Here is a 16109-nt window from a genome sequence, read left to right as displayed (position 1 = left end):
ATTTATACGTATATATACACATATGTGTATGTATATATATATATACAAATATTAATTCTACACATATATTTATGTAATAATTTTACATAATTAGGTATCCTAATTTAATTACAATTAGCGGGACCTGCCTGACAACCCATGTCGAAAGTAAAGGGAATTTAATTTGCTATCACTATATTTAACCCTATAACTTTCCAAGACACCATAAAACCTGTACATGGGGGGTACTGTTTTACTCGGGAGACTTCGCTGAACACAAATAAAATGTATTAAAACGATGATATCGCCAGTAAAAGTGAAGTTTTTTGCATTTTTTTTTTTTTTTTTGAATTTGACAATTTTTATTTTTTCTGCTGTGGGAGAAAAGCAGACGGGGGTGGGGTACAGAAGGGAAGAAGGGGAAAAAATTGTCTGAGACAGCATTGAACAATTTTATACAACATTATATAGTAAGTATCGGTGTTCTACATTCTGGCTTCATACACTTTTAGCCTTGCAGGCCGTAACATCTATGCTGAACCATTCAGCGTTTGTGGTTTTAGTCTAGTGTATTTAACTCTTCAATGGCACTTGGTGAGTGGTGCCTATGTAGGTGCGGTGACACTAGACATGGTGGATACTGTCGTGAGCATGGTCTAGGTTATATTTTGTTCATTGGCACGCTGTGGGGTGTGGTGGTAGGGGGGGGGGCGGGTCAGGGAGGGCCGGGGGGGGGGGGGGGGAGGGGGGTTCGCTGAGGGTGTGTCTGTCACTGCAGTGGTAGTATCTGTAGATGTCTGTGCGTATGTTCTTATGTGGCCTCGTTGTCTAGGGTGTGATGGGTATGATGCCTCCACTCGAGGGGGCGTCTAGCTAGTGGTGGTTTGTATCTCACGTTTGTCTGTTGGGTTCGGAGATTTTGTTTGTGTTTATCCCATAGATCCCATGCTTCGCGCCAGTAGGGTTTTCCTTGTTGTGTTCTTCTTGCCAGTAATTCATAGGTTTTGGTGAGTTCTAGTGCTTCTATGCATTGATTGATTGTGGGGGGGGGGGAGTCTGTTTCCATCTTCTGCTGATGACAGTGAGGGCTGCGATCATTATATGGTACACTAAGTACCGTGTGTGCATGTTTGGTATGCCTGGGAGTAATAGGAGTAGGAGCGTTTCTGGCGTGTTGAGAGGCGCACTTTTGTGCATTGCGTTATTAGTGTTATGACTTGGAGCCAGAAGTATTGAAGTGGTGGGCATTGCCACCAGATGTGCAACATAGTGCCCCTGTCTGCCGCGCATCTCCAGCACAAGTCCGAGGTGCCTGGGAAGCCGTGTTTGAGTCTTGTGGGTACTGAGTACCATCGGTATAATATTTTTCGTGATAGCTCTACATGTGTCGTAGAGAGCGTCATTTGTTTGTTTGCGCAATAAATTAATTGCCATTGTTCCATAGTCAGCTGATACCCTATGTCCTGCTCCCATGCTTTCTTGAAGGAGGGTGGTGTGGTCAGTGTTTGCGCATGTTCTGAGGCGTATATTGTAGAAATGAGTTTCGTTGCAGGTTTTGTCTTCATGCATATTCTGACCAGTGCTGTCCAATATGTGTTTGGAGCGTGTGTCTTTTGTGGTGGTGGTTGGGCAAGTATCCATGAACTCAGTTGTCTGTAGGAGAAAGTTGCTGTGCCAGAAAGCTGAAATTCTGTCTGGAGGTCTGGTAGTGGTTTCAGTTTATTGCCTTGCATTACTTGGGATATAGTGTACACACCATGTCTTTTCCAAAGCTTATGATTAAAGTCTGGTATCAGTATTTGAAACGCGTCGATCGGGAGCGCTGGGGAGAGCGTTGCTGTTGCCCCCATTTTCTTCCGATATGTATCCCAGATCGAGAGGGTCAGTGCGGTCGTAGGTAGTAGTTGAGAGGCTTTTGGTCTGTGGGTTTTTGGTAACCATGCCAGGAGTGGGAGCGAAAGTCCCTGTGCGTAGTTTTTCTCTATTTCGGCCCAGGAAGTAAGTTCTTGTCGGTGTGAAACTGTCACTAGAGGGGTTATCTGGGCTGCTCTATAGTAGCCCATGATGTCAGGGAGTCCCATTCCCCCCTGGGCTGGCTGTCTATATAGGGTGGACTTTGCGACTCTTGGTTTTTTATAGTCCCAGACGTAGTTATTTAAGACGTTTTGCAAGTCTAGCAGATATTGTTTCGGAAGTTTGATTGGCAGGGTGCGAAATAAATATTGGATTTTCGGTAGGAGAACCATTTTCACCGCTGCTATTCGGCCTGTCCACGATACATATTTGCCTTTCCAGCTTTGTAGGGTGTTGTGAATTTCTGCTTGGAGTTTTACATAGTTTGCTTTGTACAGCGCGTTCGCTTTGGGGGTAAAGTTGACCCCTAGAAATTTGATGTGGTCTGTTCTCCAGTCATAGGTAAAGTTCGTTTTCAGGGTCGTCATGTCAGTGTGTGGGATGTTCATTCCTAACGCTAGTGTCTTCGTGAGATTTAACTTATAGTAGGAACATTTGCTGTATCGTGAGAGGACATCGTGAAAGTGTGGCAATGATACCTGCGGTTGTTCAAGGGTTAAAAGGATGTCGTCTGCGAACAGGGACATTTTGTATTCCCGTCCGTTTATCTTGATGCCGTGTATGGCCGGGTGTTGGCGTATAAGGTGAGTAAGGGGTTCAAGTGCTAGGATGTAGAGCAGTGGGGAGAGTGGGCAGCCCTGTCTGGAACCGTTGGAGATGGCGAATGGTTTTGATATGAATCACCCGTTTACTACCCGTGCAGTTGGTGACGAGTACAGGGCTTTTACTAATGATAGGAACTGGTCAGGGAATTTGAATTTCTTTAGGACTGCTAGTAAGAAGGGCCAGTGAAGCCTATCAAAGGCCTTCTCAGCGTCCAGTGATAACAAGACCCCGGGTTTTTTTTTGTTTTGTATCTCATATAGTAGGTTTAGGGTTTTTCTCGTGCCGTCCGCTCCCTGCCTTCCCCCCACAAACCCTACCTGATCGGGTCCTATTATTGTGGGGATTATGTGTGTTAACCTGGTGGTGAAGATTTTTGCCAGTATCTTTACATCTGTGTTCAATAGGGAGATGGGTCTCAGATTTTGGCACTTGTTTGGAGGTTTCCCTGGTTTGGGGAGAGTGGCAACATGTGCCATGAGCATCTCCTTTGGCAGTGTCCCTGTCTGTAATGCGTGGTGGAAAACTCTTTGAAGGTAGGGGGCTATGGTGGGGGCAAAGCGTTTGTAGTATAGGTTAGTCAGTCCGTCTGGACCAGGTGACTTCCCCTTCGAGAGTTGTTTAATGGTGTCTATTATTTCATCTGTCGTTATTGGTCGTTTGAGGGCTTCTTGTTGTTCAGTCGTAAGCATGGGCAGTTGAATCGAGGACAGGAAGTCATCGATCTCTTGAGTCTTAGGTTGGTGAAGTGTCGGGTCCGTGTTGAGATTATAAAGAGAATGAAGTAGTCTGCCATGGTGTCATTGATGTCTTGTGGGTTGTGAAGTTTGTTTCCCGTGCCGGCTATAAGAAACTGAATTTTTGAGTTTGCCTGTTTCTGTCTGAGTATATTAGCTAAGTATTTGCCTGCTCTGTTGCCTTGGGTGTAGGAGTTTTGAAAGAGTCGTTTGAGTAAGAGTAATCTTCTTTTGTGTGGTGTGTTTAGGCCTTTGGTATTGTGCGAGTAGATGAGCATGGTGTTGAGAGCGTATGTAGTATACTATGTTGGTATTGGCAGCGTTTGTCAGTATTTGGCGGGTCTAGTCTGCAGGTGTTATTCGCCAAACAGGGGGGTGAGGAAGGGGTGGGGGGGTATGTGCTAGGGGTAGGCAGGAGTCTGTAGGTGTATTTACAGGCGACCTGTAGGTCTGGCACTTCCGTTGTGCCGTGGGGGATTGGAATTGGTTTTCCAAGTAGGTGGCTAATTGGGCTCCAATAGGGAGAACTGGTTGTAGCTGAAACCGTTATCAAACATTAGAACATGAACAGTTTTAACAATTGTAAACATAGATTCTTACTTTTTCAATAGTAGGAGGCATGCAGGTAACATCTAAACATACATAAATTATTGTGTTGGTGAGTTAGATATTTCCGTTGTAGCATCTTACTTGTACACTACGTGAAGCAGGTATATGTGCCTCGTTTCCTGTTATGAATGATTAGCACCTTGTCCCCTAATTTGCATTTTGGTTTATACCTCACTCGGTCCACTCTTGGCGGGCCGGGGATCCGCATCTCATGTTGGGTTGTATTGTATTGCATTACGTTGTACCTTCGAGATAGTGTATCGCACCGGGGCCCAGGGAACAGCGTCAGATACATCTTTGCTAGTTGTTTGTGGTGGGAGCCTATTTGCATGTTGTGATATCTGGTTTTGCCTGTTTCCCGTATGTGTCCCCGTACCTCCGTTTGTATCGGGTTTGGGGCGTGCTCCCCACCCCCAGTTGCTGCTCCGTTTCTTTATGTGCGTGAATAATTAACATGCTTAGTTCCGGCCACAATTTTATTTGTGGTATCACACCAGTAGCCATTCTGAGGCGGGTCCGTTTTTAGAACCCTCGCCTAACCTAGTGTCAGACATCTATTACCTTGCAGTTTGCCCTGCGCTCCTCCCGACCCCGTCTACGATGGCAGGTTGTGCGGTTGTGTCCTGTGGTATAGTGTCCGTGCTCCCAAGTGATGTCGTGTGGTCCCCCTCTCCTGTGTGAGTTTAATACCCGTATTGGTGGTGGTGGTATGCCTCCCAGACAGGCCAGACAAAGGCTGTTGGTGTGTGGACTCATGTGTAGGGAGCCCAAAATGCAAATGCTGTACTCTGCTGCCCTGGGCAGGGGTTAACCAGACAGGTGGTGTGGGCCAGGCGTCCTTAGCGGCTGCCTCACCGATTTTTGTCAGGGCAGCGCATTGTGGTTTTCGTCTAGCGGGTGTGTGAAGGGAGGGTCACCTATTTGAGCAACGGGACGGTCCTTATGAAGCATTGGAAGCTTTGTGCATGAGTCGCAAACCGCTAAGCTGTGTTTGCAGGGGGTTAGGTTTTTGAGCTGGCGTAGTGTGCCAGTATGTGTAATTACATTGCGGTGTTATCAGGGGGGTTTGTAGTAATGCTAGCCGGTGAGTATTTAGGCAGCAGCAACTGAGGGGGAGGCCTCTGATGGTGTATGTGGGGAAATATAGGCAGGCGGCTCATGCGTGCGGTGTATGAGGTGCTGGGTTTGTAATTATAGGTCAGGTTAATACATACATGCGATGGGTACATATTATGTGGTAATGACAGTTATACAACAACACTATGCAGTTTAGCAATACTTGCAGTGGTCGTTCCTCGGTTATTTAGTTAGTCCGTAAGATCATGGAGGAATCAGTTAGTCCATGTTTGTGATGCGGCTTGCTCTGGGGGATTTAGGTCGTGCCTCCGAGGCGAGGTTGCGAGTGAGGCCCCATTCAGCAAGCATTTTCTTTCCTTCTTCCGGAGTTGAGATCTGCACTGTCTTCTCGTTTTTGGTTAGTATGATCTTTGCCGGGAAGCCCCACCGGTATCTTATTCCGTTGGTGCGTAGTTCCGTGGTGGTTTGGAGGAAATCCCGCCTGCGTCTGAGGGTGGCCGCTGATATGTCTGCCATGATGCGGACTGAAGGGTAATCTTCATGGGGTTCAGCCTTGTTGCGATGGGTCCGAAGGATGAGATCTTTAATATGAAAGAAGTGAACCCTTAGGAGGACATCGCGGGGTGCGGAATCTGGTATATGGGATGGCTTAGCCACACGGTGGACTCTGTCCACGAGGAGCAAATCGGTCGGTATGTCTGGGGCATAGGCGCGGAGCAGGCCTTGTACGTAAATTGTCAGGTTGTCCGGAAGGACGGTTTCTGGTACTCCCCGCAATCGTAGATTATTTCGCCGAGCTCTGTCTTCTTGGTCCGCTACTCGGGCTTCCACGTGCGCCATTTGATCTTGTAAGGTCTTTAGTTGTAGGGACAGATCCCCCTGTGTCGACGACAATTCTTTGTGGCATTGCTCTATTGAGCTGGTCCTTGCAGAGAGATCTTTCACCTCTTTCATAATCTGGTCCGCAGTTGTTTGCCACGTGTGTATTAATTTTGCTGTCATGTCCTCCATGGATTTTTCAAAGTAGCCCCTGGTGAGATATTTTGTAGGCTGGGGCGTCTCATGTTCTGCGTGCGGCATCGCGGTGTCTGAATCATCCGCGCCATCTTGGGCAGCTGCCCGCGCGGTGTCGTATGAAGGCTGAGATTTCTGCCTGAAAAAGCTCAGTTTTTCTGCCTTGGTGGCAGATTTCTTTGCTTTAGAGTTAGCCATCGTGTAGGTAAGTTGGTAATCGGTTTCAGCGGTGTATGGGTCGGATTTTAGGGAGCCCATGTGCCGGAGCGAGCTTACTGAGCGGCCATCTCGTTCGGCGGTTAGCCACGCCCCGTTTTTTGCATTTTTCACGCACAAACAGCACTTACACAGACGATATTATTGCTGCAATACTTTTTACTGTTTTGAAACACAAATATTTGTGTTCAGCGAAGTCTCCCGAGTACAACAGTACCCCTCATGTACAGGTTTTATGGTGTTTTCAAAAATTACAGCGTCAAATATAAGGCTTGTGTTTCATTTTTTTCACATTAAAATTCGCCAGATTGCTTACGTTGTCTTTATGACCCTATGGTAGCCCAAGAATGAAAATTATTGCAATAGTAGACAACCCAAGGTATTGCAAATGGGGTATGTCCAGTCTTTTTTAGTAGCCACTTAGTCACAAACACTGGCCAAAATTGGCTTTTTTTTGCATTTTCACACACAAACAAATACTAACGCTAACTTTGGCCAGTGTTTGTGACCAAATGGCTACAAAAAAAGACTGGACATACCCCATTTGCAATACCTTGGGTCGTCTACTATTGCAAATGGTATGCCATTATGTGTGTAAATTTATTTCCTGGGCTACTATAAAGTCTCAAAGGCAACGTAACCAATCTGGCGAATTTCAATTTCAAATGTAACACGCTATATTTGACCCTGTAACTTCCCAAAACACCATAAAACCTGTACATAGGGGGTACTGTTTTACACGTGAGACTTTGCTGAATACAAATGTGTATTTTATTGCAGTAAAAGCAAACAGTATTATGACATTGACAGTTAAAATGTCATGTAGAACTAAAAAAATAAAAATAAATCTTATTTTCTCCCATTTTTTTCACATTAAATTATGTTTCATAGCTAAATATTTGATATTAAATGAAAGCCCTGTTTCCCCTGAATAAAATGATATATAATAAGGGGGGTGCATTTAATATGAAAGAGGTGAATTACGGTTGGACAGACATATAGCGCAAATGCCAGGTTTTGTTTACATTTTGTTTCGTTCACAACTTGTACATTTGACTGCGGTGTTAAGGGGTTAATATTGCTACACTTGTATTATTGTAAACATATCTCTGCAGTTCTAAGCCACTCGAAGACCTGAGAGTATACTCCGTTATCATATGCATCATTATATATATATATATATATATATATATATATATATATAATTTTTTTTTTTTTTTTTTTATTATTATTTTTTTAATCATGCAACATTGTAATGGTGCATACAGTTACCCTTTTAATTTAAAATGATACTATAGACACTAAAACCAACTTTAGCTTAATGAAGCAGTCTTGGTGTATACTAAATTAAACAGACTGTGCAGTAAAGAAAGTTTAAACATTAGATCTATATTTACAGGAAGTGTTTAGGAAGGGATAAATAGGTCACATGCAGAGAGGTGTGACTAGGGCTAGTGATTTAATTCCTACATGGCATAGAATTGAGAAGTGAGACTTGCATGGGCATGGTATATACACCAAAACTACTTAATTAAGTTGTTTTGGTGACTACATTGTTCCTTAACTCCAAAAGTACTAAAATGCTCAAAAAAGTGTCACTCACTTTGAGAAGCACATACTGTAGTCATCACCATATAATCTGGATTGAAGGTGCCGCAGTAAATTAAAGTAGTTATTTAGTCAGTCCCTGCAGGCTTTTTAATGTAAACACTTCCTTATCAGAGAAAATTGCTGCCTAGGGACATCTCCAGTGGCAGTCACTAAAGGTGCCTCCTGGGTCAGTGCTGCACAGTTTGCAGCATTGATGTTCAGTGTCTCCACGCTCTGCATAGAGACGCTGAACTTTAACCATTGTACTGCATTGATTCAATACATCTCTATGAAGAGGTGGTGTTTGGCTCTGCCTCCTTGGATAGCATTGTGATTGGCTGAGTAAATCTCCTTTCTAACCTGTTCCTGACACTATAATGTCCCTTTTAAGCATTTTTTTTTTTTTTTTTTTTACATATGGGGAAAATGGAAAGGTAAACATCTGGAGTCGTTAATACCATTAGCGCTTTCTGTAAAATCCATGGTAGACCAATGTCAGACCGAACTCTTGGCAGTAATTAAATCCTGCAATCAGTTGCATGTAAGCTTGACTTGGCAGTATCTCTGGGTTACTCTGGAGGCACCACATTAATTGTTAAAACTATGGAGATGTAAATTATCTTGAACAAAGAAATGTTCCACAATCAATTTGGCTAACGAACAAGAATTGGATATAGCCAAAGAGAGGCAGAATACATATATCTTTTTTGGGAGGGAAACAGAATAAGCTTTTCGGTCAATTTTGTATTTTGCCAAACTCTACAATTGTTAATGTTTTACAGAGCTGGCCACTAGAGGGCCCATGCTCACCTACTGTGGTGATTTATAATTTTTTTTTTTTTTTTTAATTCTTTATTTTTGCGGTGCATTGCGTGAGCCAGACAATAGAACAGTACATTGCATGTTAGAGGTTCCGGTATATAGCATCAACATTTTATAACTATCGTTTGGCGTGTCTGCACCATTTCTATATTTTTAAACATGTTTAAAACTTGGATCTAGGTCCTGTCCTATGTAACATTTATTAATCGTAAGTGGGGTTCTCGTAGTCGGTCCTGGTTTCCTTGTTCCGTGTGCTACGTGGTTATGGAGTAGGTGGCACCTACACTTGGGTGTAAGTATATGTGTCGGGAGAGTGTCTCGTGGGCATAGAGGTGGGTGTGCACAGATAAGTGACTTCTGAAGTATGTGGATGTTCGATCACAACTTCATACCGTGTTTGTATTCTATGCCTCAGGTGAAAGAAACTCCTAACCAAGGGAGTTGCAGGGGGGGGGGGAGGGGGGGGGAGGGGGGGGGTTGTGGTAAGAGTGTATTAGTCTCTCTATTACATGTTAGTTGTACGACCCTGTCCTGGGTTTGTAGGCCTCATAGGTGTGGCCAGCATTATGTCATGCGGGATTGGGTCCTATTGAGCATGTAGTGTCAGACAGGTACGGTCCATGTCAGGATTAGGTTTGTCGTGGGTTAGTTATGAGAGAGTCTCCAAGTAGGGAAATTGCAGCAACAGAAACATTAAAATATAATCACCTCGGGTGTTATATAAGCTAGGTTAACAGATATTGAGGAGGAAAGAAAAACATATGTGATTAAAATAACATTGCAGTCTTTAGGCTTAAGGCAAAGATAGGTGTTGGGGAAGTGTCCCTTACGCGCCTCATTGTCAGCCAGTCCCCTGAGGCTGTCTTGGTTCCACGGGACGAATGGCGTGGTGTGCTCTGGGTCCCAATTGGTAGTAGAGGGTCTCGAGGATGTGTTGGTGGTCGGGAGGACCAGTCCCATGGTCTCTAAGAGTGTGGGTGCCTCCTCCATTGAGGCGAGTATGTGTTGCGTTCCGTTTTGATGTATCACCAGGGATCCATTTGCCCCCCATCTATAGGTTATGCCTGCTGCCCTTAGCCTGTTAGTGAGGGAGCTGAAGGTTTTGCGCCACATGAGAGTAGATTTCGTAAGATCCTGGAAGAATGTCAGGCTAGCGCCCTCAAATGTCAGAGGCGTTTTACCTTTTAATGCAGACATGACCTGTATCTTGTCGTGGACAGTTGGGCACCTGAGTATCACATCTCTGGGTGTGTTTGAGCGCACCTTTGAGGATGTAGGTAGGCGGTATATCTCCTCGGTGACCATCTTGTTGACTGTGGCATGGGGTAAAATAGTGGCCAGTAGGCGTCTTGTGTAGTGCGGCAATTCGTCTGGCAAGATGGCTGTCGGGATGCCCCTTATTTTTATATTTGTGCGCCGGTGGCGTTCCTCCATGGTCGTCTGTTGTGCCATTATGGCTCTTTGTTGTGCCCGAAGGTGTTGCACCGAATCTTGGAGCTCAGCTACGTGGGACTGTATGTCCGTGATGTGTTTTTCGGTTGCGTGCACCCTGTTTGTGGTGGCTGTGATGTCTTTTTTTGATGGGGGCCAATTCTGCCGCCAGGATTTTGTGGAAGTCCGACAATAAGATTTTCAGATCGTGCCTGGACGTTGGGGGTCATGTCTGCTGGAGGTTCGAGTTGGGGTTGGTGCTCTATTTGGGATTCCAGGGTTGTTACCGTCTCCGGTTGTTCCGTGTGATGGTAGTGAGTCGCCGAGCGCGGTATGTCCGCGGGAGTTGTTTTAGTCGGAGCAGGCCTTTGAAGCATGGCCCATATGTCCCGGCTTTGTTCTGCAGCTTGTGGTCGCTGTGAACGGCGGCCCATGGCTGGTGTCCGTGCAGATTGGTCTGATCTCTGGGAGGAGGCTTCGTCCCACGCTTGTCGCGCTTCGTAGCCGCTGAGTATTTTCTCCAGGTCTGGGAGTGTCAGCGTGGGGTAGGTCCTGATTTTCCGCCTCCGCTTTGGCTGGGTGGAAGTCGCGAAGAAGGGCATCTATCGCCTCGGGAGGAGGTAGGGAGTCCAGCTGGAGGCTGGTGGAAGCTGGATTGGCTGAGGGTAGTGAGATTTTCTGCAGATTGTGCCAGTTGACAGTGGAGCCTGTCGGAATGACGTCCGTTTAGCTCAATGGTCAAGCTCCGCCCCCCCCCCCCTGGTGATTTTATAATTTTAATATGTATGTTAATCATTTTAACTTTGTGTTTCAGTTTTAAATTGAGCTGAGGTTTCTTTTTCCCTCCACTTAAAGGGATTCTCCAGTGCCAGAAAAACATATTAGTTTTCCTGGCACTGCAGGACCCTGGAGTGCCCCTCTCCCTCCCACCCCCCATCCCAAGTTGCTGAAGGGGTTTAAACCCCTTTAGTGACTTACCGGAATCCAGCACTGATGTCCCTCAGCGCTGGTCAGGCTCCGCCTACTCTCCTCCCCCGCCAGCGTCAGCCGGCGGGGAAGACCTAATGCGCAAGCGCGGCAATGCCCGCGCACGCACATTAGACCTCCCCATAGGAAAGCATTATTGAATGCTTTCCTATGGGGATTTTGGCGACTCTGGAGGTCCTCACATAGCATGAGGATGTCCAGCGTCACTTAAAACACTTTTTGTGTTCTAAGAACACGGAAGTCCCTCTAGTGGCTATCTGAAAGGCAGCCACTAGAGGAGGACTTAACCCTGCAAGGTAAATATTGCAGTTTATAAAAACTGCAATAATTGCACTTGCAGGGTTACGGGTAGTGGGAGTTGGCACCCAGACCACTCCAATGGGCAGAAGTGGTCTGGGTGCCTGGAGTATCCCTTTAAAGGTACTGCTTAGGCACCAGTACCACTAAAGCTTAATGTTCTGTGGTACAGAGAAAAGGCTGTGTTTACACCTCTAGGGGCTGTAACTCAGAAAGACTTCCAAAGATTACAGCACTGATGTTTGTCGTCACCAAGCTCTGTAAGGAGACTCTGAACGCTACCCATAGAGATGCATTGAGTGAATGCATATGTGACTATATTCTGATTGGTGTGCACTAGCCTCCCAATGGTTCCCTAGGAGGAAGCATTGGATTGACTGAGATCATTAGCATTGATCGTCCCAGCTAGCGGGGGGACCGCAACAATACCAGCGTACTGCGGGAAATAAAATAAAACTGTTGGAATTGATTACTTAATCGGCTACCCAATAATCTAGTAATAATACTCTAGTATTCGGAATAAAAGTTTGTATTACATTTTTTTTTATTTATTTATTTATTTTTTTATATATAATAGAAACAATAAAATATATAAAGATCAATAATATAAATATCGATAAGACAATGTAATAGTTACATCCATAAATATGAACAAATAAATACAGCTTTTAAATAAAGAAAAATAAGGGAAAAGGGGAAGGGGTAATGAAATATATTACGATCCTAATGCTAGCCTTTTATAGCCTTTTGCTATACCTTTTAAGAACTCAATATTATAAATTGCCAAGAGAGTCACAGTTATTGAAGAGCTGTATTATGTTCTATATTTATCTACAGATCTATCAAATTTATAGCATGAGGTCCGCTGAAGACATCTACAAGATACTTACCTCTTACAAGGCCAGCTATGTCATAATTGAAGATTCAATCTGTAACGATATGGTTGGAATGAAAGGCTGCCGGGTGAAAGATTTACTGGATATCGCTAACGATCATGTAAGATCATTTAATTCTGAATTTTTTATTTTTTTTTAATTACTTATACATTCTGAGTGCAAGGAGAGTCCATCAAGGTGAGAGTCAAGGGTGAATTTCTACTAGACGTGGCTACATTATAACTTCCCAAAGAGCCAGAGAGAGGGGTGTGTGCGCGTTCATTCATTCGTTCAGTAATCCATAAATAAAGCTAAACAGACTTGTCACGCTCCAGCCCATGTTCATAGTTTAGCATTTACACTGATCAGCCACAACATTAAAACCACTGGCAGGTCAAGTGAATAACAGTCATTATATCATTACAATGGCACCTGTCAAGGTGTGAGATATATTAGGCAGCAAGTGAACAGTCCGTTTTTGAATTTCATGTATTGGAAGCAGGAAAAATCGGCAAGCAAACAGATCTGAGTGACTATGACAAGGACCAAATAGTGATGGCTAGACAACTGGGTCAGAGCATCTCCAAAACAGCCAGGTCTTATGAAGTATTTCCGGTATACAGTGGTTTGTACCTACCAAAAACGGTGCAAGGAAGGACAACTGGTGAAACTGTGTTAGGCTCATTGGTACATGTGGAAGTGAAGGCTTGCCCGTTTGATCCAATCACACAGAAGAGCTATCATAGCTTAAATTGCTAAAAAAAAAAAAAAAAAAAACTTTTAAAGAGACATTATAGGCACTAAATCAACTTTAGCTTAATGAAACAGTTTGGGTGTATAGATCATGCCCTAGCAATCTCACCGCTAAATTGGTCATGATAGAAAGGTGTCAGAATACACAATGAAGTGCATGTGGCTATGTAGCTGACTGATCAGAGTGCTAGAACTAGACCATGGATCATTGGATACCCATTTGTGACCAAGACCAAGTATTCCCCTTTATGGCAATGGTGTTTCCTAATGGCACTGGCCTCCTTTAGCAGTATAATGCATGCGGACACAATGCAAAAATTGTTCATGAATGGTTTGAGGAACATAACAAAGAGGTCCATGTGTTGCCTTGGCCTCCACATTCCCCAGATCTCAATCTGATTGAACAACAAATCTGATCCATGGATGTCCCACCTCGCAACTTGCAGGACTTATAGGATCTGCTGTAAATGTCTAAGGACATGTGCAAAGGTCTTGTGAAGTCCATGCCTCAATGCATCAGAGCTGCACGAGGAGGACCTACATGCACGATATTAGGCAGGGGCTTTTAAGTGTGTGCGCGTGTGTGTGTGTGTGTGTCTCAAACACAAAGATTAATTGATATTCGTATATAGTGCCAATATATTTCACAGTGCACAGTGCACCACTCTAACTTTGGACACACAGCAGCTCACCATTGGACAAGTAATTAGCCAAAAGCCCTAAGATGAGTTAAACTAAAAATATATGGCTCTTACAACTTTGTGAAGTAACACAAAATTCCATTATTTGTCTCCCTTTAAGATTATAAGTGGTAAATAAGTGTTTAATTAAGCCTCGTGTGAGTAAATGACATATTGAATTCATTTTTAAAGTAATTTGACCCATTCATGACATGACAGGCCATTCCATTTTGAGCATGATACCTCTAACTCCTTGTAATGAAGGGGTTAAGCTGCCCATCTGCTAGTCTGTAGTGTCTGTATTTAGGATTATTTTATGTTTGTAGCAGGATATGCACGGCTAGCATTATTAAGACCATTCTTGTCCATTACATGATCATAATGTGCCTTTTCAATGTGTTGTCTATTTGTACAGATGGTTAACTACGACGGGGACTTTTACGCTTCCTCAAAATATGGACGATTTTGCCATGAAATCAAATTGAATTATTCTCCATATGTGAACTATTTCACCAAAATGTTTTGGAACAGATCCTACTTTGTATATAAAATCAACACACTCATTTCTTTCCAGTACTGAAAATCACAAACTACACTTTCCTGTCCCTTCCTGATTCTCTCCCCATTGAACTATCCACGTGGCCGGTACAGCGTGAATTTTTTTTTTTTTTTTAATATCAATCCTTTTATGTGACTCATGAGAAAAAGTGTGCTGATTATTTCTTGCACAAATGCAACTTTTTTTTTTTTTTTTGTAGAAGACAGTTGTTTTATTTTCTGTACTGTGCAGTTAAGTGTGTGCTCTGTGGAACGGACACTGGTGCTTCAAGCAAAGACTACGAGCCCAAAAATTAACCCCATTCACTGCCAAGTCATTTGTAAAAGAAATGGCCATCAAAACCAGGGGGGGTTATATTGTGTGTTGTGAAAGAACTGTGCACATTTTATTTTGATCTCACAATGCCTAAATAGCACATCATGTAATGACAAACTGACAGTAGATGTTTGATACTTGTTTAACAGCCCGTGGGGGGAAAAATGAAATGAGGTGCAAATAATTGGAGTTTAGACAATCGTAACCGTTTTTAAATATTTAACACTTACATTGGGTGCCTTTAGTCTGACCTTCATTTGCAATATTTGTAAAGTGAAAGTTCCCACTCTCAGCTGATGAATTAATTGCAAAAACGAGCAGTATTGACATCATTAATGCGAAAGTTGGAATTTGCAGATAACGTATCTCAGTAGACAAGGCGATTATTTAAGGAGAGGCCAGGCATGAGGCACCAAATAAGTGTCAAACCGTTTAAACAATTTGACTATTTAGTATCTGCCGGCGCTAGGGAGTTACTGGTAGCATAACCACTATAGTGGGATGTAGTGGTTATGGTGCTTAGACTCACCCTTTAAATGGTGACACAGGTATTCAAGTGTTTGGACTGGAGTGTGGATCCATACCTATAGCAAGTTATGGGTATTGAGAAATGAATGTCACATAAAAAGTAAATCTATTGTAATGAATGACATGACTTGGGGTAGTATGAGATTTGTCTAAATATTTGAATATGTAAACCAAAAACCTAGGCATTTTTTTTATTTTTTCCATTTTATATATATATAATATTGTGCAGTTCCTCTTCACGTTCTTCTTTGACGTTATTATACACAGACCGGGTTATTCACTGATCTGTAAGTTGTATGAGTTCACTGCGGAATTGCAAACATTTTTAGACCTCAATGTCCATGCTAGAAATATGGCTGGCAATTTGCAATTTGGCTATTTTGACCCACAATTTGCAATTACTGATTCCTGATCATTAACAACTGAATGACTGAGTGACTAATGGTGTAAATATGCAGTTATAGTGATAAGTTATGTGTTTTTTTTTTTTTTGTTTTTTTTTATACCTACTGACCTTTTATTTGGTACATGTATGTCATTTATACAGTTTTTAGGAATTGTACATGTACACGATCTGCCCACAGTTTCAACAAACAGATCATGTTTTCAAACCCCATACTGCAATGTGGGTCACATTATGATTTAAAAATATATAGTGCACATTGTGCAATGTGCACCTCTAAAATGAGTGCAGTGTGGACCTCTAATCCTATGGCAGCACAAAGATATATATATCTACCAGCCTGACTGGGATTAGTGGGAATTAAACTCCTGGGCAGCAGCCTCCTCCATTAATTCAGCCTCTCTCCCGTTACTGATATGCCAGAACAAAGGCATTGAAGACTAAGAAAATGCAATTCTGTCTAGTTTCTCATCCAGAGAGCACCAAGGAAGATGGTCTGAATTAAGAGCAGGTGTGTAAATCCCACCAATCTTAAACCGAATAAATTTGCACATGTGTGCG

At 43.3% G+C, this 16109-nt stretch overlaps 1 protein-coding gene across 1 annotated transcript in view; it reads left to right on the top strand.

Annotated features, from left to right (window-relative positions):
- Positions 1-15348, top strand: part of DPY19L4 (dpy-19 like 4) — a 48044-nt gene extending 32696 nt beyond the window's left edge. The window contains exons 19-21 of the mRNA XM_063450318.1: positions 12273-12431; positions 14159-14497; positions 14534-15348. Coding sequence (XP_063306388.1) covers positions 12273-12431; positions 14159-14323 — 324 coding nt within the window. The 3' untranslated portion in view covers positions 14324-14497; positions 14534-15348. The remainder of the gene's footprint in view (positions 1-12272; positions 12432-14158; positions 14498-14533) is intronic.
- Positions 15349-16109: the final 761 nt, after the last annotated feature.

Source organism: Pelobates fuscus, chromosome 4 (genome assembly GCF_036172605.1).
Source record: "Pelobates fuscus isolate aPelFus1 chromosome 4, aPelFus1.pri, whole genome shotgun sequence".
NCBI classification, from domain to species: Eukaryota; Metazoa; Chordata; class Amphibia; order Anura; family Pelobatidae; genus Pelobates; species Pelobates fuscus.
This window is presented reverse-complemented; position numbering and strand designations above follow the sequence as displayed.